This window comes from Triturus cristatus, chromosome 4_1 (genome assembly GCF_964204655.1).
Source record: "Triturus cristatus chromosome 4_1, aTriCri1.1, whole genome shotgun sequence".
Lineage (NCBI taxonomy): Eukaryota > Metazoa > Chordata > Amphibia > Caudata > Salamandridae > Triturus > Triturus cristatus.
The window spans coordinates 417,107,050-417,130,829 of NC_140585.1; the positions used below are offsets into that span (position 1 = coordinate 417,107,050).

At 43.4% G+C, this 23,780-nt stretch overlaps 1 protein-coding gene across 1 annotated transcript in view; it reads left to right on the forward strand.

The window, feature by feature from the left end:
- The window catches only part of RFX4 (regulatory factor X4), a 320,232-nt gene that overhangs the window by 192,461 nt on the left and 103,991 nt on the right, over positions 1–23,780 (forward strand). The window contains exon 12 of the mRNA XM_085652535.1: positions 7,460–7,554. Within this exon, the coding sequence (XP_085508661.1) occupies positions 7,460–7,554 (95 nt within the window). The remainder of the gene's footprint in view (positions 1–7,459; positions 7,555–23,780) is intronic.

Genomic DNA, 23,780 nt, shown 5'->3' on the forward strand with positions numbered 1-23,780 from the left:
CATTTGGGTTATACTGCCCGGTTTTGAAGTCTAAAAGGTGCTTCTGCCTCCTACAGCCCTTGGCCTTGATATATGAAATGCAAGCCTTAGTAAATCTTGAGAAGAGTGAATGGGCCTTTGTCAATAGGAGTGTGGAATTGTGCTGGTGGGAGCTTTTAATTACCACGAATAAGAGAGGGACTCTTATAATTTATTGGTCCCTGATGGCTATTCAACTTAGCCGTTCTGGCTGGCTTTGCAATTGGCGTTTACCTTTACATGCCATTTCCTGCTTTTGTAGACGTAGAACAAATCTGTTGATAAGAAGGCCTCATAAAATTCAACGATAACGTCTGAAAATAAATGAATTTGCGCCGTAGACACAGCTGAAATATGGCTTGCAGAATGGACCGAATCTGCAGGAAATTGCTGACATTAATTACACTTTGCTTTAATTCCTGCATCATGGGTCCCTTCTGTGTAGCAGTACAATATTAATTTCTGGATAGCCACTGTCTGGATTTTATACGTTCACAGTTCTTTTCTTGAATGGAAGTCTCCTCTTTGCGAGAATATATAGAATTATATCCGGGAAGTAACCTCTGAGCGCATCGAGACATAGTGATGTAAGGAAGGCTTCAACTCCAAAAGCTGACTGGGTCCCAATTTCCACAGAACCCCAAGAGCACATTATTGGCGAGCTGTTCAAAATATATATGTAATAGAAGGTGCCAGAGTCCTGACACAAAAAAATAGAAGGCTGTGAGCGTGCAGCGCTTAATATCGAAATCTTTACGACGCTCTTCGAGCTAATTGCGTGTTTTTAACCTACCTGTTCTAATATTTAATTTAATTTCTGTTGTTTGCCCTGTTTTTAGAGTAGCCCCTTACTTGCACATTAAATTGTGAATTCACCGCACTTGGCGGGCCCTTATCCTGACAGTTCGGATTTTGGCGGCCATCTTGGGGGGGTGGGACGCCGGACGGCGCCACTGTTGTTTGATGGTCTAGACGTCATAAGGACGCTAGACCTCTACTTAAGAGGGCCTTGCCTTTCGCGCAGCGGATACGCGCAGCGGATCGCCGAACTTCCGCCGGAGTTCAGCCCGTCTGTGCCCGTCCGTGCCAGACCGGGCCTTGGGGCTATGACTCCCTCTATGAGCTCCTGCGGTAGAGTCAATTATTCAGGTGAGGTCTTAAAATCCCTTTGTCCCACTCGCCTTACAAACTGCACCGTTTGTTTTCTCCCGATTTCTAAGTTTGTTTGTGCTGGCTGCGGCTATTCTCTTGGTAAAGGGTCCCTGGCCAAAGTAACACATCAGTCCTATACTCGGGGTAGAAGGCGGAGACGGCACCCACATCCTAGTAGCCCCACACTCTAGTTTTGGAGTATTAATTGCTGATCCCTCCCGAAACATAAGCATCATATCTACGACTTTATTGTCGAAGAGCAGCCTGATGCATTGTTTCTTACCGAGACTTGGCTTCAGGATTGTTCAGGTCCTGATGTCGCCGTTGCTGTTCCCAACAACTATGTCACGGTAAGATTGGATAGAAAGTCCGGACAGGGGGGAGGGATTGCCATTATCTTTAAGGCAAAATATACATGCAAGCTTGAAGCCCTTCCTATGTCTGGAAGTGAGACTGCATTCTTTAAATTAGTGATCAATCCTCAATTCACCTTATCGGGCCTTTTGATCTATCGCCCTCCTGGGAATGCCTCTTCTTGGATATCTTCATTAGTTGACATCATAGCTCCCCTACTTCTTAGGGCAGCCAATTTCACCATTCTTGGTGACCTCAATTTACATCTTGAAGATCCTCAGTGTACAAATAGCAAACGCTTTTTGTCTGACCTGGAGGCTTTCAATCTGCCTCTGCTTAATATTGGCCCCACCCATTCTGCTGGACACTTATTGGATCCTATTCTTTCCAATGTCTCCTTTGATTGCTCTCAGAGTGCCCGTCCTCTGGAGTGGTCAGATCACTTTGCTGTCCATTTTTCCTTATTGTACACTAAAAACCAGGTAAATAGAATCCTAGACAAGGGCGCTCCAACTCATCGTTGGGGGAAACTCGATATCAATAGGTTTAATCACCACCTCTCTAATACCTGTCCTGAGGAATGTATGGCTTCAGCTGCTGAGATGAACACGGCTGTCTCCCATTGGCTTATAAACGCTGTTACTACTCTTCTTCCGCTCTCCTCTAAACACTCCAGGTCACATCGCCCCCCGGCGCCTTGAAAGCCCTGCGCACTAAATGCAAGGCTTTAGAACGGAAATGGAGGCACTCCTACTCAGTCTCTCAGAAGACTGTTTATAAAGAGGCTTTAAAAGATTACCATCTAAAATGTAAAACCGCCAGAGCTGCTTACACTGCGGATACTGTTACACAAGCTCAGAACTGCCCTCGTACCCTTTTTTCTGTCGTTAAAAAACTGACAGGAGCCGATACCATCCCAACACCTCCAGCTTTAGATGAGGCCCAGTGTAACTCTATTGCAAAAATTTTCATCGCGAAGGTTGAACGTATATACGATTCCATGAGCCCCCCTTTGAATGCAGAGGAATTGTGTTCTGGACAGACTGGAGGTACTGAACCGCTTTTTTCTATGGTGAAGATGACACATTGGAAATTGTTTGACGACATTTCGTTTTCCACCTGTTTAAGCAGTATACGATCGGGTTCACCGCGTGATCCTGTACCTGTAAAATTTCTTAAATTACTGGATCTTGCACCTCGGCGGGTTCTTATGAGACTTTTAAACGCCTCATTATGTGAATCACAGGTGTTACAGGATTGGAAGCACGCAATGGTTGTCCCCCTCCTGAAAAAAGCTGGAGCTGACGTGTCCAATCTTGCCAATTTCAGACCGATATCCTTGCTACCTGTACTTTCTAAAGTGCTGGAAAGGCATGTCAACACCCAATTATACCATCTAGTGGAATCGTCGGGATTTTTGCATCCATCCCAGTCTGGTTTTCGTGCCCATTATTCCACTGAGACCGCCCTTCTAGGGGTAACAGAGAGTTTAAGACACGGTATCGACCGCGGCGAAACATCTGCGCTTATCCTTTTGGATTTAAGTGCGGCGTTCGATACCGTGTCCCATTCCATTCTTTTGAACTCTCTTCGATCCCTGGGGTTGGACGGTCCGGCTTTGGCCTGGATTGCCTCCTTTTTAAGTGAGCGCGCCTTCCAGGTCTTTTCCACGAAAGCCACTTCTTCCACTTGTACATCGGCATATGGCGTCCCTCAGGGGTCCATACTCAGCCCTCTGTTGTTCAACATCTACGTGAGACCCCTGGCTTCTATTGCAGAAGACGCCGGGCTGACCATTTTTTCATATGCTGATGACACTCAAATTGTTTTTTCCCTTTCTAGCTGTGAAAGCAATGATATATCGGTTTTGAAAATCGGGTTGTCACGTATAGCTGAGTGGATGCAAAGGCATCTCCTCAAGCTAAACGGTGACAAAACCGAAATCCTCATTTTTGGGAAACAGAAAGATCTATGGGGCCCGCAACATTGGCCTAGCGAGATGGGACCTCTTCCTCAGCCATCCTCAGTGGTCCGCAACCTCGGTTTTCTCATCGATGACAAACTCTCCATGAGACAGCAGGCCACACAGGTGGCCGCCATCTGCTTTACTACTCTACGATGGCTCCAGAAAATGTTATGGATGCTGCCTCTATCCACCAGGAGAACCGTTGTCCAGGCGCTAGTAACCTCTCGCCTGGACTACGGAAATGTCCTCTACCTTGGTGCTGATGCGGCCACTGTAAATAAACTTCAGGTTGTTCAGAATTCTGCAGCCCGTCTTCTTTGTAATATCCCTAGAAGACAATCAGCCATTCAGGCTTTACGTGATCTACATTGGCTCAGGATCTCCAGTCGTATCAACTTTAAAGCCATATGCTATCTTTTTAAAATTAAGCAGGGCTCGGCCCCGAAGTACTTGCGAAACCTTGTCCAACCTTATAAGCCAAATCACACACTTAGATCCTCTGCTAATTGTGGCTTTGTTATTCCTCGATTTAAACTTGTAAGAATGGGAGGGCGGGCCTTCTCTCATCTAGCCCCTAAACACTGGAATGCGTTACCCTCCACCTTGAAAACGGAGACTAATTTTCTCACCTTTAGGAAAAAATTGAAAGCATTACTCTTCCAGTGATTTGCATGTTGATCTAGTTGTTTCATGGTGCTGCTTCTAGAGGTCTGTTTTTCTTCTTGAATCTATCCCTTCGCGCCGGGAAACCCACTGTGGGTAGCTGTTGCGCGTTATAAGTTAAAAAAAAAAAAAAAATTCCTCTTAATGTCTTTAACCTTAACGAAGCAGCTAAAGATTCTGGCTTCATGCTATCATTTGCCACCCTCCATTTCATTCATCGTGTCTGCTCCTCATCGTCTTAACCAATGGGAGAAGAGAGGAGCATAGTAACACAACAAGATGATGGATGGAGTGGTGAAACCTTTCAAACACTCACCCCCAGTCACAGATCTGGGTTTAATCCATTGTTATATTTGCTCACCATGCCACCCAAGTTTGGACCCAGCCATATGCAAATCAGTCTTGACCCTGCTCCCCATGGGAACAGCCCAGCCTGAACTCCCAGGCCAGGTCCTCTCTAGAATGGAAAGAAGCATCCTGGGATTGGTTTAGGGGTATCAACCCCTCATCAGCGAGAGGAGCAATCATGTGTTGCTAAGAATACAGGCTGGAGTAATTTGGCCTGCAGCAACTTCTGTAGGACCCATTTCTTTCTGTTATTCTCCTGCCAGGAAAGAAAGATACAGGTACAGTGTAGATATATATTTATGTTTCGTGAGAGAAGTCAAGGGACATCAAGTTATCGGATGATCTTGCTAGGGAAAATCTGAGCACAAGCTCATGATTAACAGGAGCCACAAATATGGGATTTCTGGCATCCACACCGTGAGTTTAAAGATTGTCCATGGAGAGTCAGCCATGAAAACAGCTGATGGCTCATGCATGGTGGTATGAGAGTTGGTACTGTCATGACGCATAGCTCGTTTCTGCTCTTCAGACAGGCCACATGCATTCTCAGTTGTCTAGAACACAATGAACTTGTCCATTCAAAGAAATGCATGGAAGCCTTTGAGTTATCATATTGGGGGAGTAAGTCATACAATGCCTTGCCTTAAATGTGGAAGATATTACATTGTATGGGAAGTCTATGACTGATAGTTTCGGAATGAATGATTTCTATGACAAAAAATAAAAGTCAATAGTATGGTGAGGGTCCAGGCAGAAGACCCCTGCCTTACATTTTGAAAGAGTGAGACCACAACGCAAGTAAGAGGAGCCAGTCAGATTTGCATGCGTACCCATCTGGGCACAGTGAGAGGATGGGACGGCTGAAAAAGACATCTATGTATACAAAAACTGTTGAGGAGCCAATGTATGAATACTTCTGAGAATATCTTAAATATGCAGCAAGTCGTGGAAGTCAACCACCTCCTGCTTCTCTCTTTGAGCGTTGTTCTGGCCCTTTCTGACATGGAAAGCTCTCAAAAAAAACGGCTTAATCTGATTTTGGGATATGACTGTAGCAGAAGAGAGTCTTGGAAGATCATTTGAGCAGTGGATTCCTACATGAGTCAGTAATGCACTGTGGGAATTGCAAAGTGGGTCCCTTCTCCGGGCATATGTGCATTTGCTGGTTCGGATCTAGTAGCTGCCACAACGTGTTAAAGCAAAACATACTGATTTTTGAAGTTATCTATTGTGATAGAGTCATGTAATAAAATGCACTTCTTTTCTGAGTTAAAGATCTCTGAATAGTGTGGACAAATATATCAGCCCGGTGCCCCTTCCAGCTAGATCTAAGGATATACATATTTTACTTGCACTATTAGCCTCGTGGTACCTTTTTGTTAAAGATATATAAGACACTGCATTATTCCTCTCTGTATATTAAACATTAAAGTTAGTAGGTGAGCATTTCATACTAGGGCATCATCGGTGCTTAATATGTGCAGGGGATCGACACAGCACTTATTTTAGGTCTGTCTTGAGCGCACAGGTGGTTTGCATCGGGGCGTATTTTTAGCTAAGGCTTGACAGCATAGCTCATTTTATCAACTCCAAACGGATGACCTGCTCGGGTTAGAACTCTGGCTATATTATGTGGCTCCCAGTGGAAACCAGAGTGAGGACTGAACTCTTACAATCCCCCACAAAGGCATTTTTCAGGGCAAACTACAGACCAGCTTAGAGAAATTACAGCAGGCACTTCTCGATTTTACCAATCTCAACCTCTCCGTGTTCTAAAAATATATATATGAATTAAGAGGTACACGCTTTTTTAAAGGCTCTGCATTATCAACACTTTTCTTCAAATGACGTGATTGACATACCGGGTGTAGAGCAGTCACTGTAAAGACACGTCTTACCATAGCGAAAATCAAGAGTTGACTGGAATGTAAGAGAAGTCCTGCGTCCTATTCCGTCACGAACATCTGTTTAATTTCACTACTTACCAAAGGTTTCACTGAACGGGCAATGCATTCAAATGTAAATGATTTTTCTCCCGTTATTGAGTTCAAAAGCAGTCGAGTGGTCATACTCTGTATGGCCTTTAACCGCTGTAAGACAGAATAAAACCCAAAGTGAAGGTTGTTTCCAAAGTGCTGCTTAGCTAGCACACTGGGAATAAGGAATTTACTTGCCCTTGGACTAGTTTATCTCAGAGCTGACCACAGAAGCTGGTGATATTGTAGCTGCATCGCTGCACGAGCAACGGGTGGTTGATCAGCAAAAACGTTGAAACCGTAAATGGTTTCGGGCAATGTTTTAAGGCATGTGACCCAATATGTTCTTAAATACCCCACGACTGTCACTTCACCACCTCTGTTTTTACTACTTCTAAGATGGTTATGGCTTGTAATTGATTGATCTATCCCACCATGTGACCTCCTCAAAACCTTCTGTTGACCCCCATTGGGGTTATGACCTATGGGTTCAGAAACCATGGTTTAGGAAGAGTGGTGACCTCATTAATCATCAATGGAGGGCTGTACTACCATGCCAAAGTAGCAAACCCTGCAAGTTTGCTCCCACACAAAGACTGCTGGATAAGAACTAGGCCTATACTCAGTCTCAGCTTCACCAAGAGAAAATATTGCTCAGTATCAGAAACCAGGGGCGACACAGGGGTCCCCCAACCTTTCAGGGGTCCCTAAACCCTTGAGGGGCCACATTTCACACAAGATCAATGAATATTTGTGAGATATGGGAGACTCGGAGGCCCCTCTTCACATTCTACAGGGGGACCCCATCATTTCTCTTTATGCCACTGAACCCCAATCTACAGCTAGCAATAGTCACTAAGAACCAATCTAATTACTATAAATGTTATTACAGTTCGTCTTATGTTAGAGTAAGCGGCTCTTTTGGGGGATATTGTACCATATGACTTTCTCATTTTGCCTGTTTTGTTCTGTTCTCCGGCAGTGTATCAGGAGTTCGATCACCTTCTGGAGGAGCAGTCGCCCATCGAATGCTACATCGAATGGCTTGATTCCATGGTGGACAGATGTGTTGTGAAGGTCGGTACTCAGACACAACCCACTGTAAATCTGAGAGTGCACTTTACGTTTACTGGGGAATTAGATAAGTGGTTGACTATGGGTCGGGGCGAAGCCAAGGCCAAAGGCTCACTAAGGGCATAATGAAACGTGAGGAGGATCCCTAGTGAAATACGTGGAAGTCCTTCCCTTCACGATCAACATAGTTTTGAGGGTGAGGATGACTGGTGGCTGAGGTGGCCTCCCTGGGATTAGCAGTTTAGAGTATCGCTGTACTGTGGGGCTGTGGGCCATGTTTTACACTCCTGATGGCCTCATATACTCTAAAAAAAGGAAAAGTTGGGTCTTAAAGCACTTTTAAATCTCTTTAGAGATAATGTTGCCAACCTATCATGATGCTTACTTTGAAATGAGTCCAAGGTTGTAGGTCTGTCAGTCATATTGAGATCCAAAGCGCAGTTTGTATTATTTTGTTTAGACAATTCAGACTAGAGAGGGCAACAAAATAATAATTATATTTAATATATTCAGATAATAGAAAATTATAGCGGAACTAGAAGAGATTTCCAGAATAGGGCTGAGTTCCGAAAACAGTGTACAGAGACCAGGGACCACATTGCTGAACATGTTGTTTCTCATCAGTGGAGTTAGGAAAGACTTAAGTTTCTGGGCTGTCCGACTGCCCCCTGTCACCAGAAGCACATTCATCCTATCCTATTTATTTAGCGAACAACATTCTGCTCACGGAAATGGTAGGTTTGCTTGCTCTATTCTTGTGTGGCTTTACAGGTTGGAACAGACTAACTGTTGAAGTTCAACTGGTAACTGAGTCAATGATGTCATTGATATGCATGTTAGTTTTAATACCCGCCCAACTGTAATGCCTACTTGTGATCGATGGATGGTTCAATATATGGTCGGCTTTACATACTGTTATTTGTCTGTCATGAAGCTGTAAACCATGAAATTAATAATGAAAACAGATTTAAACTTATATGGCTTTACAGGTCGCTATATGTTGACTGCTGCTAGCTTTAAAAAAACAAGCATTGACAACAAGTCTCACCTTTAGGGCCTATTGGCTTTGTCACTGGTCTCAAACCATCCCCGATTCTGTGTAGCATAGTTAAATAGGAAAAAACAAAATTATATGACGCAAATGGATGAACCATTTTGTAGGCGTACACATGCAATGACGCTGAGCCTTTTTATCTTTTCATTTGCAAGTTGTATCTGCAAATAGAAAGAAAGAAATGAAAGCGTTTTGGGAAAGTGTGGGTTGGGGGTGCCGTACAGCGGGCCTGGGTATTGGGGCAAGACAGAGGGTGCTACAGGGAATACTGAGGGTGTCGGTGGGATGAAGCAACCTGTGTGGGTGGAGAGGAGAAGCACTGGGAGACAGAGAAGGAGGACATGGGCAGGAGGAAGGAACACAGAAGACAGGAGGAAAGAAATAACTCAGAAAGGGGGTGGGGAGCAGAAGCAATGGGTGAGAGATGGAAGGCGTGGGTGGTGCTCGTATCTTTTAAATGCACCTTTTAATGTGAATACATTGAAGACTGAACAGATTATATATTTATTTTAGATGTTCGAGCATTACTAAGCCCCAAATTGCTGATATGTGTGTATTTCTTTCAAACCCTTTCCATAACAACAGTCTCTTGGGATCCTCTATCATAATTGGATGGCAGGTCATGACTGGCAGTAGGTTACTAACAATTCGCTGGTGACTCTAAAGTTTATTTTTAACAACTTGATCTCCTAAACTGTATTACAAAACAAGTCTTCCTAGTTTGGGAGCAGATTGTTTAAATTTCCTCTATAACATATTTGAATGGGGAAAACCTTGCATAAAAATGTCAGCTTGCTAAATAATGAATTCATTTATATCTTGTATTAGAAATTATCGATTTTCTCGGGTTTGGAACAGGCAGGCGTAGAACCCATGTATCCACCTCCTAACCCTCTTTTACTTCTTTAGGTACATATCATTTTATCGTTTTCTTCCCTTCATCCTGTTATAGTTTTTTAGTTTTTTATACTCAATTTATCTCCTTTGATCATATCCATATGCAATTTGAAAGCAGAAATATTAATTTAGCGTATTCTTGCAGAATACATACAGTTTATGCATTAGAAACACTACATTGAAAATATTTGACGGATTCTCAAATGTTTTCATTCTAAAGTTATGTTTTCTTCATTGTAGCATTATCCTTCATACTTACTAGGTCAAAAGGAGTTTCTGAATGGATTAAATATTTGAAGATGTTATTTTGGGGGTGTTTGGCTGCAGTTCAAATGTTGTATGTCAGAATATCATGCACAAAAATATTGTACTACCAAAATATCGTTGTCTAAATATAGAATACAAAATAATGTGAATATAAGAATATGAGTTTGCATAGATAGTAAAGATTTACTATTCTTAACTCCAATTCCTATGAACTTTAGATATATATGTATGTATATATATATATATATCACTAAGATGCATATATGTGGAATTAAGTATAGTAAATCTATACTTACTTTAATATACTTAAGGTCATAATAGTGTGGTAGTGATAGTCTGGCTCAATATTGTCGAGCACAACATTTTAAGCTCAAAATTAATGTTCCAGTTTGATATGATGAATAAAAGCATGTACAATCAATTACATTTCCTTCACAACTATTCATGTTTCAAGTTACAAACAGTCTAATATTGGTGTGTTTCTGGTACCTTAAATAAATCTTGACAGCAAACCCTACAAAATGTACAATATAGGGACTATTCTTAATTAACAGGTGAACAATGTTTTACTTTAGTGACTCCTCATTGTAAAGTCCACTCTTGAGGAGCAGATGTATTCCCCAGCTAAAAACATCTCTACAAAACAAAGTCCCGTCCCCGAGCACAATGCAAATATTATATCAGAGTGTTACTCCAATGAAAATATCAGTGCAAATCTTAAATATTCAAAGTCTTCTTTTTTCTCTCATCTTATTCAGAGCCGTAGATGTTTCACAGATGGCTCCTAATGGTCAGAATGCGTAGCTGATATAGCCGAGATGTAGCCAACACGTGTTTCGTCTTGGGTATATTGCCCATCGACTTCCTCAGGGCTGCAATGAGAACAATGAGAGACATACACTCAGATGTTGTTCAGTGTTATTTGTCCACAGATTATTGTTAGTGATGTTTAATTAACGTTGTCAGACACAAGCAAAATACATTAGGAAATTCAAGAGGATTAGAAGAGAAGATCACCAGAGCATCTAACCCGTGAAAAGAAGGATTTATAAGGGTGCAAGAAACCGGAAAGCACCGAAGACACCACAGTTAAACCGTGATTTTGAGAGTTAAAAACAGATTGTGGGAAAGGATCGGATAGACTTTTCAATTAAAGGTGTAATAATCATCCAACCAAATAGTGGTGTATCTAAAAAGGTGATGTAGGAGAGTAGGATCTGCACTTATGTTGCCCCCACTTTTTTTCTGATGTATACACTGGTTTCTGGCTATAGTCTTGCTGCTAATCAGGGCCCCAGTCTCACTGATATCTCTAAACAACTTGGTGCGCATATTAGATGCACTAGTGATTGGATACTGTGGTACCTTATGAGCCCCTAGTATATGGTACCTTAGGTACCTAGGGCATTGGTACTCCACAGGCCTACCAGGGGCTGCAGCATGTATTATGCCACCCCTGGGAAGCATTCTCAATCTGACACCACAGGCCTGCTACTGCAGTCTGTGTGAGGTAGTGTTAGCACTCCTCACTGAGGTATAGGTTCCTATATCTCACCATACACACACATATAAACCTATCAGCCACCCCTATTGCAGGCCCTATCAATCCTGAGGGCAGGGTGCTTGGTTTATAATGTGAGGGGGTGCTTCTGCATGAGCAGGACCCCTCTGCAGCTGGCAGAGTCTATTCTCTGCTACTGTTTGTGGATGCGGTTAAACCATATACTCTTAAGTGCATTATAACCTCGCGGTAAATGCTAACTTTGGAATGACTGCATCAAAACATGTCGTGTTTGGTGTCAAACAACTTGGAATCATACCCCCACACCAGTAACTGGTGTGGGAGTATGATCCCACCCTTCTAGAGGGGATGACATGTACCCACTGTACTAAACGGTAGAAATCTCCTAGAGCCCTGGCATCACAAAATGGATGCCACCAGCACAGACACTGGGCTGCCCTCCTGCTGCTGACCGAAACTCGCAGTGGAGGAAGCCCAACAAAAGGTATCCTGTCACAGGGAGGTGTCACCACCTCCCAGACAGGATTTAGTGTATTGGAGCTGGGTGGGTGCACTCTTAGAGTGCTTTGAAGTCCTGCACTGGGGGAGCAGTAGGCTCCTCTGTGCATATGCCAGCTCAAACCGGTTCAGGGGCTACCTGCCCCTGCTCTGGCGTGAAACTGGACAAAGGGAAGTGGGTGTAACCACCCACTACCCTGACCCTCCTAGAGGAGTGGTCATAGAGCTAGTCCCTCCCCTATCTTCACTATAAGATAGCAAGCATTGCCAATGCAATTCAGATTACCCTGGACGACGCTCTACTAAGAAGAATCCTGGCCCTTCGACGTTCCACTATCTTTGGAAGACTGAAGAATCTCCCTTGGAGTCAAGGAGTGACTCCCCTGCTTGGCAGGCACCTATAACCTCAATCAACGGTTGCAAACTTCACCGCTCCCGCCGGAGTCCGAAGTCCCTGCGGCCCCAGAAACAGATTTCCTGACCTCTCGACGGCCATTTTGAGTCCCCAGTGAAGCTGTGGCATCTGGACCCCACGAGTGACGAGGAACAGCAATACCTGGGAACCGTGGACTGATTTTGAGTGCAAACCCTAAACAACGGTCTACGAACTTGTGCTTTGGACCATTTGTGTCCCAAGTCCCTAGCAGGTCTTTTTCCAAAAATCAGCGGCCTACCCCATCCCGAGTGACCATGGGCTTCTGTGAAACTTTTCCTGTGAAGGCTTCTTTGCGGTTACTTGCCCGTTGGCTAGTGACTCCCCCGAAGACTTTCTAACCAACTTCAAGGGCTCTCCTGGTTGCACCGGGCTGGCCCTCACTTACCCTCGCTGGGTAAGTCCATCAGACCTTGCTGGTCTGCATCACCGACTATCTTCAGTCCACACGAGTCTTGCAGTTGCCAAGGCTTGTTGGCTCCAATCCGGTTGCCGACACCGTCATCAGCTGCAGACGTCGTGGGACACTCTGAATCCAGCTACTGGTCATCGTCGAACCCTCCTGGACCTCGTGAGCGAAGAGACAAATCACCATCGATGACCTGAAACGACGCGACATCTGTGGTCATCCATCCTGCTGGCCATCGGTCACTGGCAAGTGACTTTGAACACTGTCCCCTCAATTTTCAGGTCCTCTTCATCTTCAATCCACCTTCGGATTCCAGCGGACACCTCTTCAGTCGTCTCAAGCAGCAAGTCTTCATTGGTCTCCATTGAAAACAGCATCGCGACCCGACACCAAAAGACACCTATGCACCCGGCGTCCCTGGGTGAGGTAACTCGTGCACTCCGGTGCCCAAGTGTGTGTTGGCCCTCGAAATACTTACCCTGTAAGTGGCTTGCTTGTTGACTTCTTCGAAGTGCCCTAAAACTTTAAAATACAAACCGCGACTTGCTCCATTGTAACCTATAGGAAACCCGCGGCTGTGTTTAGACACTGCACGCGTCTCCCGTGGGCTTGTTACTTACCTGCTAACACTGCAGTAGTGAAGCCCCAGCGATTCCCAAGGCCCTAGGCTTTGTCATTTTGCAAGTCGACTTTGTTAAACCATTTTCTTAGTATATGGTCTGGTACGCCCCTAGGGCTGCAGCCATATTTGTGCCTAATTTATTGAGAACTGTTGACATTTGAATGTGTTTCTCTAGTATTGAATCTTTCATAGATTCACATGCTTGTATCTTCCCCGTCGTCATGGTGGGAGTCTCACGGTAACAGAATGACCACAGCAGTATCAGAAAAACTGCATAGCAAAATCCCATAGGGAATCATCTTATTTGGTAACCAAATCTCATCATTATGTGGTCCAAGACTCAGCCAATCGGCTGCTAGCCCTGCCCTCACACTCCCCAGCAGAGCCTTCCTGCCTCAGATTTTCCAACCGCCTTCGTGTGAGGAGGAGTCTCCCTGAGCCTTGCTCAGTTTTGTTCCTGTGTGAACTTTTGACCTCTGGTTTATCTAGAATTATCTTCTTCTGGCTGGATTAAGGTATTGTGCTTTGCCTTTTCTTGTTTAGGATGGCTGAAAGCTCTAAGAAGAGGCTTTTCAGGCCCTGCAGAAAAGCCTAGATTGTTCTCTGAGGACCCACATAAGGACTGCTTATATTGCTTGCACCCTAAACATGTGCCTAAGGACTGTAAACATTGCAGAACCTTTTCTGCAAATACCCTACGTGACAGGGAGGCACGTCTTCTGCTGTGGCTTCAGAAAAAGAAGGTCACTTCAGATTCTGACTCTGAGGAGGATTCTAAGTCTTCAAAGAAGAGAAAATCTTCAACTTCGGAAGATAGTTCAGAGCTGAAAAAGCAGAACACAAAAGACAAAGGGGCCCCTGCGTCTTCATTACCTTATACTCCTCTTAAAAAATCTAAAGAGTCAAGAGAAGTTTCCTCAGCCCCGTCGACGAAAATTAGGGCGTCACTGGCGATTATTGCTTTGAAACCGTCGACGACTACGTCGACGACGACTACGTCGACGACCACCATATCGACGACGACTCCGTCGACGACCACCGTATCGACGACGACAGCGGCATCGACGGCGACTAAAACCTCGTCGTCGAAGAAAAGCCCGTTGACGATTCCGTCGACGGCAACATTTCCTTCGTCGACGAAGACTTCGTCGTCAACAACTACGGTGTCGACGATAATACAGCTTACTCCGTCGACGACAGTCCCGTCGACGGGAACTTTTAAATCGCCTAAGGTAAAGAAAATAACATTGAAGTCTATGGCGTCGTCGACGGGCTCGTCAACGAAGCAGACTAAGTCTACAGATTTTACCACATGGACAAAAATTTCTCCGCTTCCGCCTTCTACTTTACTAGACTTACAGTCCGATGATGAGGAATCTTCAGGAGTGGATTATAGTCCTTCCCAACTTCGCATTAAGAGTCAGGAAACAGATGAGGAAGAATTTCATGAGGTGCAAGAAGTCTTCTCATTTCAGGATCGTCCTCCGAGAGATTCACGGAGATATGAATCTTTTCAGGAGTCTTATGCCTACGAGGAAGAGGAAGAGCCTCAGCATACTTCTAGAGAGGACTCTATTTCCATGCCGGTGTCCTTGGTAACTGACTTACGCCTGATGATCAACGATTACTATCGGCGTTTCCCGGAAGCAAACTCTCAAGCGCCACAGACGGTGGAGAAGCCGACGCAGGTACGACCACCTCACTCTTCTCCCAAAACTTCCACTCAGAAGATCCGATCTCCACCGATTATGACAATCAGAGATGACTTAGAAGACAGTGACGCCGATCAACTGGAAGAAGGAGAACTCCTTCAAGATAAGCAGGTTGACGATGAATGGGATCAATATATTCTCCCAACTACGCCGTCGCCATCTCCAACACCGGCGAATTTTCCGCCGCAAGATATAGGAGGTTTCCATGACATCATGGAGAAAGCATCAAAGCGCTTTGATCTTCCCATTCCGGTTCAGGAAGCCGAATGTTTTCTTTATGACTTTAAAGAGGAGTCACGCAAGTCTATGCGATCCATTCCAATAATCGACCATATTTGGGAGGAAGGCTTGAAGATTATGAAGAACCCGGCTTCAGTGGCTGCGTCAGTTCCTCGAATAGACAAAAAATATAGAGCTCCGGAATCGTCTCCGGCCTGTTTGATTGGTCTTCCTCGACCAGACTCTGTGGTGACACAGGCCGCCCAAAGAAACTCAAAAAATCCGGTCTCAACAACAATGGTTCCCCCGGACAAAGACGGAAGACGAATGGACGGAGCAGGGAAGCGCTTTGCAGTGATGGCAGCGTCTTCCATAAAGGTTTCTAATGCATTAGCCCTCATCAGCAGATTCAACCGGCAGATGTGGTGCGATATAGCTCCCTTGCTCTCCCATCTTCCAGAAGATAAAAAAGAAGAAGCGGTGGCTATTCTACAGGATGGGGCTAGGGCAGCATCTGAATCCATCGACATCGCTATGGATTTGTCCTCAGTGGCTTTTCGACAAATGGCAGGGGCAGTAGCCCTGCGCAGACAAGGATGGTTGAAGGCCACCTCGTTCAGACCTGAGGTACAGGCCAAAATAGTGGACATGCCATTTGATGGAGAGAACCTGTTCGGAAAGCATGTCGATGAGGCCCTCCAAAGTATCAAAACGGACACAGATACAGCTCGGGCGCTGGGATCTCTGCAACAGGGCAGGTTTCAGTCCTTTCGGAGGAGAGGCTCCCGAGGACAATTTACACAACGATCCTCGTTTCAATCGAACAGATATCAGCCGTAACAGCAGCAGGGATCTCGCCAGTACTCGAGCAATCAACAATTTCGATCTTCCAATAACTATCACCAACAGTCCAGGGGAAGATCATCTACGAGAGGGAAGTCGCAGCAGTCCAATCGACGACAATGACTTCTCCAACACATCCGACACCTGTCCGAGAAGCAGCACCCATTACCTGACTTCATTTTACCCAGCTTAGCTGTCAATAACAACGGACAGATGGGTTTTAGATGTAATACAACATGGCCATACTCTGGAATTCGTAGACAAGCCTCCAATTCAGCCCCCTATACACAGGAGGCAAAAACATCTATCAGCCCTCAAGGCAGAAGTGATAGCGTTATTACAAAAGGAGGCGATAGAAAAAGTTCCACGACTTCAACGCGGGACAGGCTATTACTCGCATTTCTTTCTCATAAAAAAGAAAGACACATCAAAGTGGAGACAGGTAATGGACCTGAGAGGTCTAAACAAATTCATTCAAAAGAATTCATTTCGAATGTTATCCCTGCAGGAAATTCTTCTCCTGATTGGCAGAGGAGATTATTTGGCATCCCTGGACCTCTTAGATGCTTATTTTCACGTCCCAATCCACGTAAAACACAGAAAATTTCTACGCTTTATGGTGGCGGGGCGTCATTACCAATTCAAAGTCTTACCTTTCGGACTAAAGTCAGCGCCGAGAATATTTAGAAAGTGCATGGCGCCAATTGCGGCCCACCTAAGACTACAAGGTCACCAGATTTTTCCTTATCTGGACGATTGGCTTATCAAAGGAAGTTCGTTCAAAGACACCCATCGCTCCCTTCACGCTTGCATGGAGCTTTTCGATCAGCTAGGTCTCAGAGTCAACCTAGAGAAGTCCTATCTCAGACCAGCGCAGTCCATTCAATTTCTAGGTGCTCTAATCTGCACGGAGGAGGCCAAGGCTTACCCGTCAGAGGAGCGTATTCGAAAGATCATATGGTTGTCAACACAATTGCAAACAAAAAAGTCAGTTTCAGTAAGGATCTACAAGTCATTGATGGGAATGATGTCCTCTTGTATTCCCCTACTCCCAAATTGCAGGTTCCGCATGAGGCCTATACAAGAACTGCTAGACGAGCAATGGCTTCAGTCGCAGGGATCCTTCGAGGATCGGATAGTAATCACTCCTCAGATCAGACACGCCCTGTCATGGTGGAAGATCAGGGATCATTTAGCGGAAGGACTAACTTTCGAATCACAGGTCTACAATTTCGTGATGATGACGGATGCTTCTCTTCAGGGTTGGGGAGCGCATCTCCAGGAACTCGAAATTCAAGGCCACTGGTCAAAGGCCGAAACGCAGCTCCACATCAACTTGCTAGAGCTGAAGGCCGTGTTCTTGGGACTCAAGGCTTTTCTACCCAGAATTCGCGGATCGACGGTTCTGGTGAAAACGGACAGCTCCACGTCTATGTTTTACCTGCTAAAACAAGGGGGCACAAGGTCGAAACTTCTGTCAAAGGAAGCACAAGACATTTGGAAATGGCTTCTAGCTCACAACATCTCGCTTCAGGTGCAACATGTTGCAGGAGTGGACAACACAAGAGCGGATATTCTGAGCAGATCTCCCGAAATCTCTCACAAGTGGGAACTACATCGGAAGCACCTTTCCAGAGTTTTCAAGGTATGGGGCACGCCAAGGCTAGACTTATTCGCGGACCGCCACAATTCGAAATGCAAAAACTTTGCAAGCAGGTTTCCGCAGAAGGGATCGTGGGGCAATGCGCTACAGATGTGCTGGACAGGAATGTTTGCGTATGCCTTTCCCCCCTTTCCTCTAATACTGAAAGTCTTAAAGAAAATGAAATCAGAGCCGTGTCATCTGATTCTGATTGCACCAGCGTGTCCGAGACAAGCGTGGTTCTCCGAACTGATCAGCCTCTCAATCACACCCAGGATACAGTTCCCATTAGTGTAGGATCTGATAACGATGAACAACGGACAGATACTGCATCCAAATTTGAAATCGCTCAGCTTGTCAGCATGGAACCTCACGAGCATGAATTCCACCTATTAAAGATCCCTCAGGACTGCAGAGACATTCTGTCACGATCCCGGGCAGTCTCCACAAACAAAACATATGCGGCGAAATGGAAAAGGTTCTGTCAGTGGTGTGCATCTAACAACTTGCATCCATTTCGGGTCTCTTCTGATCAGATTCTCCCATATCTACTGACATTGGCAAAATCTGGACTCTCTCATATGTCCATAAAAGTACACCTAACCGCAATTTCAAGGTACACAAGAGTGCCTGATCAGCCCTCTCTTTGGTCTCAAAGAGTTATTAAAGAATTCCTCAGAGGGCTCTTCCGAATGTTCCCTCCTGTTCAAAGACCAGTTGTTCCTTGGCAGCTGAATACAGTTCTTACACAGTTAATGAAACCGCCCTTCGAGCCAAACCATACAGCGGAGTTACAATTTGTCTCATGGAAGACAGCGTTATTGTTAGCACTCACATCGGCAAGAAGGGTCAGCGAGATTCAAGCGTTCTCGATTGCAGAACCATTCCTACAATTCAGGCAGGACAGAGTGATTCTCAGAACGAATCCCAAATTTATTCCTAAAGTCCCTTCCAGTTTTCACCTGAATGAACCAATAGTTTTGCCTACATTTTTTAAAGACCCGTCAACAGCGGCAGAAAGAGCATTGCACTCTTTAGACATTAAACGATGTCTCAAATTCTATATCGACAAGACCCAATCATTCAGGAAAACAAATCAGCTTTTCGTAGCCTTTGCTGGCCCCAGGAAAGGGGTGGCACTTTCTAGATCTACTATCTCGAGGTGGATATCGTCAGCAATATCCTTGTGTCATGTCAAGGCTGGGAAACGTTTGCAAACCAAAGTGCGTGCGCACTCCACGAGGATAATGGCAACTTCTACGGCCCTATTTGCAGGGGTGCCATTGCCAGACATTTGTAGAGCTGCGACATGGAAGAATGCGCACACCTTTACTAGACATTATTGTCTGGACACAGCGTGGAGAAAGGATGCAGCAGTGGGACAAGCAGTTCTACGGCACCTATTTCATTAAGGTATTTATCATGGATTATAACGATGTATGTATGTACAGATATATGTATATTTACGCAAATGTTTCAAATAATACAATGTATGTTAACATGCTATCCAAAAGAGCAGAGCCCACGTGTATTGGGGATTCTAGCCTGGAAATGCAGTTTGGGATAAGTACTGCTTACTATTCTGATACAAGCATGTGAATCTATGAAAGATTCAATACTGGAGAAAAAACTAGTTACTTACCTGTACACTATGGTTCTCCAGTATTATCTTTCATAGATTCACATGCGGCCCGCCCACCTCCCCATTTCTCAGGCAGAACCTCATGGTCTCTAAGTGTTTTTTAGTCTCGCACTCGGGGCTGGAAATCTGAGGCAGGAAGGCTCTGCTGGGGAGTGTGAGGGCAGGGCTAGCAGCCGATTGGCTGAGTCTTGGACCACATAATGATGAGATTTGGTTACCAAATAAGATGATTCCCTATGGGATTTTGCTATGCAGTTTTTCTGATACTGCTGTGGTCATTCTGTTACCGTGAGACTCCCACCATGACGACGGAGAAGATACAAGCATGTGAATCTATGAAAGATAATACTGGAGAACCATAGTGTACAGGTAAGTAACTAGTTTTATCTGGGTTCTAATCTCATAAAGAGATTAGTAGAGTGTACCTAGAAATAAATACATATATATTTGATATATATACCTGTGTGGTGTCCTTTCCATTTGGTAATTCAAGAGATTATAAGGTAAAACAAGCTGCTTTACATTCCTCAGAGACTTAGCCTGAAGGCTGCTCTCCACAGCTACCACTAGGATAGCTTTCTTTAAAAGGTTGTCTTAAACCTATCTACCATAAGAGACGAATTGGACTGGTGCAAGGTGGCCACTATAACTAGTGACCAGCATATGCCAGGCCAACTTCTCACAGGTGATACAAGAATAATTGTGAGTAAGCAAGCAAACACCCAGCCTGTGCAATATTCCAAATACACAGAGTGAAATAGAGTAAACATCATACCATCACAAAGAGAAGAGAACAAATATATTTGAAACACGATTGAATCACTCACCAATTTTGAATTAAAGAAAAGTTCTGCCAAAATCCAGGCAAAACCTGTTTGAAGTCCTATTCAACATGGGTCTGCAGAAAAGAGGAGAGAAGGAGAAAAGAAGTATGGGAAAATAGAAATACTATTCCGAATCCTAATCAGGCTAAGTCCGGCTGTAGTAGTGCCATTGTGCCTGTAATTATAAAGGCTGGAAAAAGAAAACATACTATATCAGATCATGTCGTTACATTAGTCTGTACTTATTAATGAGCTCCAGAGACATATTCCAGATGGCATTAAATCACCACAGCTGATAAATAACATAAACCCTTACCCAGCAATTGATGAAAACAGCAGGTATTCATTTACCTTAATAAGGCTTGTTTCCCAGAAAAAACAATCATGTATAGCTGCAGGTATCCGGAAGCAGGGTCAAGCAAAGAATCAAAATTGGTCCTAAAATAAAAGATAATTGACTCAATATATTGCGCTCATGAAACGAAGGAGAAAAGTCTATATCTAGCTGCGTAGTAAAAGACTACTGTCGGGCAAATAAAGGACTGAGTTCCTAAACGTTATAGGAAAAAAAAAATATATAGTCCTCTAAGTAGAAATTAAGAGTAAATATATAACAAAATATCTGTTCATCTTTTCCTCCCACAAATATTTAATATCTTGTGAAGACTCACCGACACATCAAGTGTAAAGTTTTAAAGTTTTATCAATACGTGAAAAGATTTACCTTGTGGTTACTTCTATTCCAGCAAAGGACGTTTATATTCATGTATATCTGAAATTAGAATGCCATCATTTGGTCACACTCTTCAGTATGGAATCATTATATATAAAATATCCAAATGAGAGGGGTTATATCGAAATAAACAGAGCATCCAAGGCAGTTCATAAGGAAAGATATCACGGGTAGATAAAAACCGATACATGAGGGAGCAGATTCCCAATAGTAAAAATATATAGACAGGATGTATTGTACCTCCCAAATATTTAAGGTAACAGGAGCAGAGTCAATGGTGTCACATATCTTTCTCTAATCGTTTAAAAGCTCTTAATGTCTTGCGCGAGAGGTCAGAATTACCCAAAATTTAGTAAGCAATGGCGAAATCAAAAACGCCGGTCCGGCGAGATAATTAGAACAAATAGTGGTACCGACAGTTAAAAATAAAACTCACAGCAGCTAATATTATTGCACTTATATTTTAAAACGATTCAAATTTCATGAGCAGTTGTAGGTTGAATGGATAAAAGTATTTAGACAAAGATAGCGTGCCAAAAAATTGCTGTGATATCTAAAAATGTTATGACTGGCCTGGAGACTAATCCAAGCTTGTGCTATCACAGTGTTGCATTCGATCGATATATGCATGTTTCCAGTAATTTTCCATACATTACGATACTTTGCATCATTAAGTACTCTTTAGGTTGGTATTACATTCCATACTGATTTGTAACCCAGCTGGTATGCCTACGAAATATGTTGTGATTGTAAATATCACTCAGTCTAGAATTCGGGTATAAGTTTTACCACTTCGAGATGGCGGCTATTCTATATGCCGCTGTGGAGTAATCCGTCTTTTCTTTCCCGCACCCGAGAACCTGAACGCCAATTAGTTACTCCGACTATTTAAATGGGATAGACAGCGGGCTCGGTTTCACTCGCATTTGGAATTCGATTACGGCAGGAGTACTCTTCGGAATACGTTAAGACATGACGGGTGATCACCTGTGTGTTTACTATTAACGTAAGGATTCGTGTCCAGACTAGTCATAACATTTTTAGATATCACAGCAATTTCTTGGCACGCTATCTTTGTCTAAATACTTTTATCCATTCAATCTACAACTGCTCATGAAATTTGAATCGTTTTAAAATATAAGTGCAATAATATTAGCTGCTGTGAGATTTTGATTTCGCCATAGCTTTCTAAATTTTGGGTAATTCTGACCTCTTGCTCAAGACATTAAGCGCTTTTAAACGATTAGAGAAAGATATGTGACACTGTTGACTCTGGTCCTGTTACCTTAAATATTTGGGAGGTACAATACATCCTGTCTATATATTTTTACTATTGGGAATCTCCTCCCTCATATATCGGTTTTTATCTACCCGTGATATCTTTCCTTAGGAACTGCCTTGGATGCTCTGTTTATTTCGATATAACCCCTCTCATTTGGATTTTTTATATATAATGATTCCATACTGAAGAGTGTGACTAAATTATGTCATTCTAATTTCAGTTATACATAAATATAAATGTCCTTTGCTGGAATAGAAGTAACCACAAGGTAAATCTCTTCATGTATTGATAAAACTTTAAAACTTTACACTTGATGTGTCGGCGAGTCTTGACAAGATATTAAAAATTTGTGGGAGGGAAACATGAATAGATATTTTGTTATATATTTACTCTTAATTTCTACTTAGGTGACTATATATATATTTTTTCCTATCACGTTTAGGAACTCGGTCCTTTATTTGCCCGACAGTAGTGTTTTACTACACAGCTAGATATAGACTTTTCTCCTTCGTCTCATGAGTGCGATATATATTGAGTCAGTTATCTTTTATTTTAGGACCAATTTTAATTCTTTGCTTGACCCTGCTTCCGGATACCTGCAGCTATACATGATTGTTTTTTCTGGGAAACAAGCCTTATTAAGGTAAATGAATACCTGCTGTTTTCATCAATTGCTGGGCAAGGGTTTATGTTATTGATCAGCTGCGGTGATTTAATGCCACCTGGAATATGTCTCTGGAGCTCATTAATTAGTACAGACTAATGTAACTACATGATCTGATATAGTATGGTTTCTTTTTTCAGCCTGTATAATTACAGGCACAATGGCACTACTACAGCCGGACTTAGCCTGATTATGATTTGGAATAGTATTCCTATTTTCCCATACTTCTTTTCTCCTTCTCTCCTCTTTTCTGCAGACCCATGTTGAATGGGACTTCAAACAGATTTTGCCTGGATTTTAGCGGAACTTTTCTTCAATTCAAAATTGGTGGGTGTTTCAATCGTGTTTCAAATATATTTGCTCTCTTCACTTTGTGATGGGATGATGTTTACTCTATTTCACTCTGTGTATTTGGAATATTGCACAGGCTGGGTGTTTGCTTGCTTACTCACAGTTATTCTTGTATCACCTTTTTAGATACACCACTATTTGGTTGGATGATTATTACACCTTTAACTGAAAAGACTATCCGATCCTTTCCTGCAATCTGTTTTTAACTCTCAAAATCACGATTTAACTGTGGTGTCTTCGGTGCTTTCCGGTTTCTTGCACCCTTATAAATCCTTCTTTTCACTGGTTAGATGCTCTGGTGAGCTTCTCTTCTAATCCTCTTGAATTTCCGAATGTATTTTGCTTGCGTCAGACAACGTTAATTCCACATCACTAACAATAATCTGTGGACAAATAACACTGAACAACATCTGAGTGTATGTCTCTCATTGTTATCATTGCAGCCCTGAGGAAGTCGATGGGCAATATACAGAAGACGAAACACGTGTTGGCTACATCTCGGCTATATCAGCTACGCATTCTGATTATTAGGAGCCATCTGTGAAACATCTACGGCTCTGAATAAGATGAGAGAATAAAGAAGACTTTGAATATTTAAGATTTGGACGATATTTT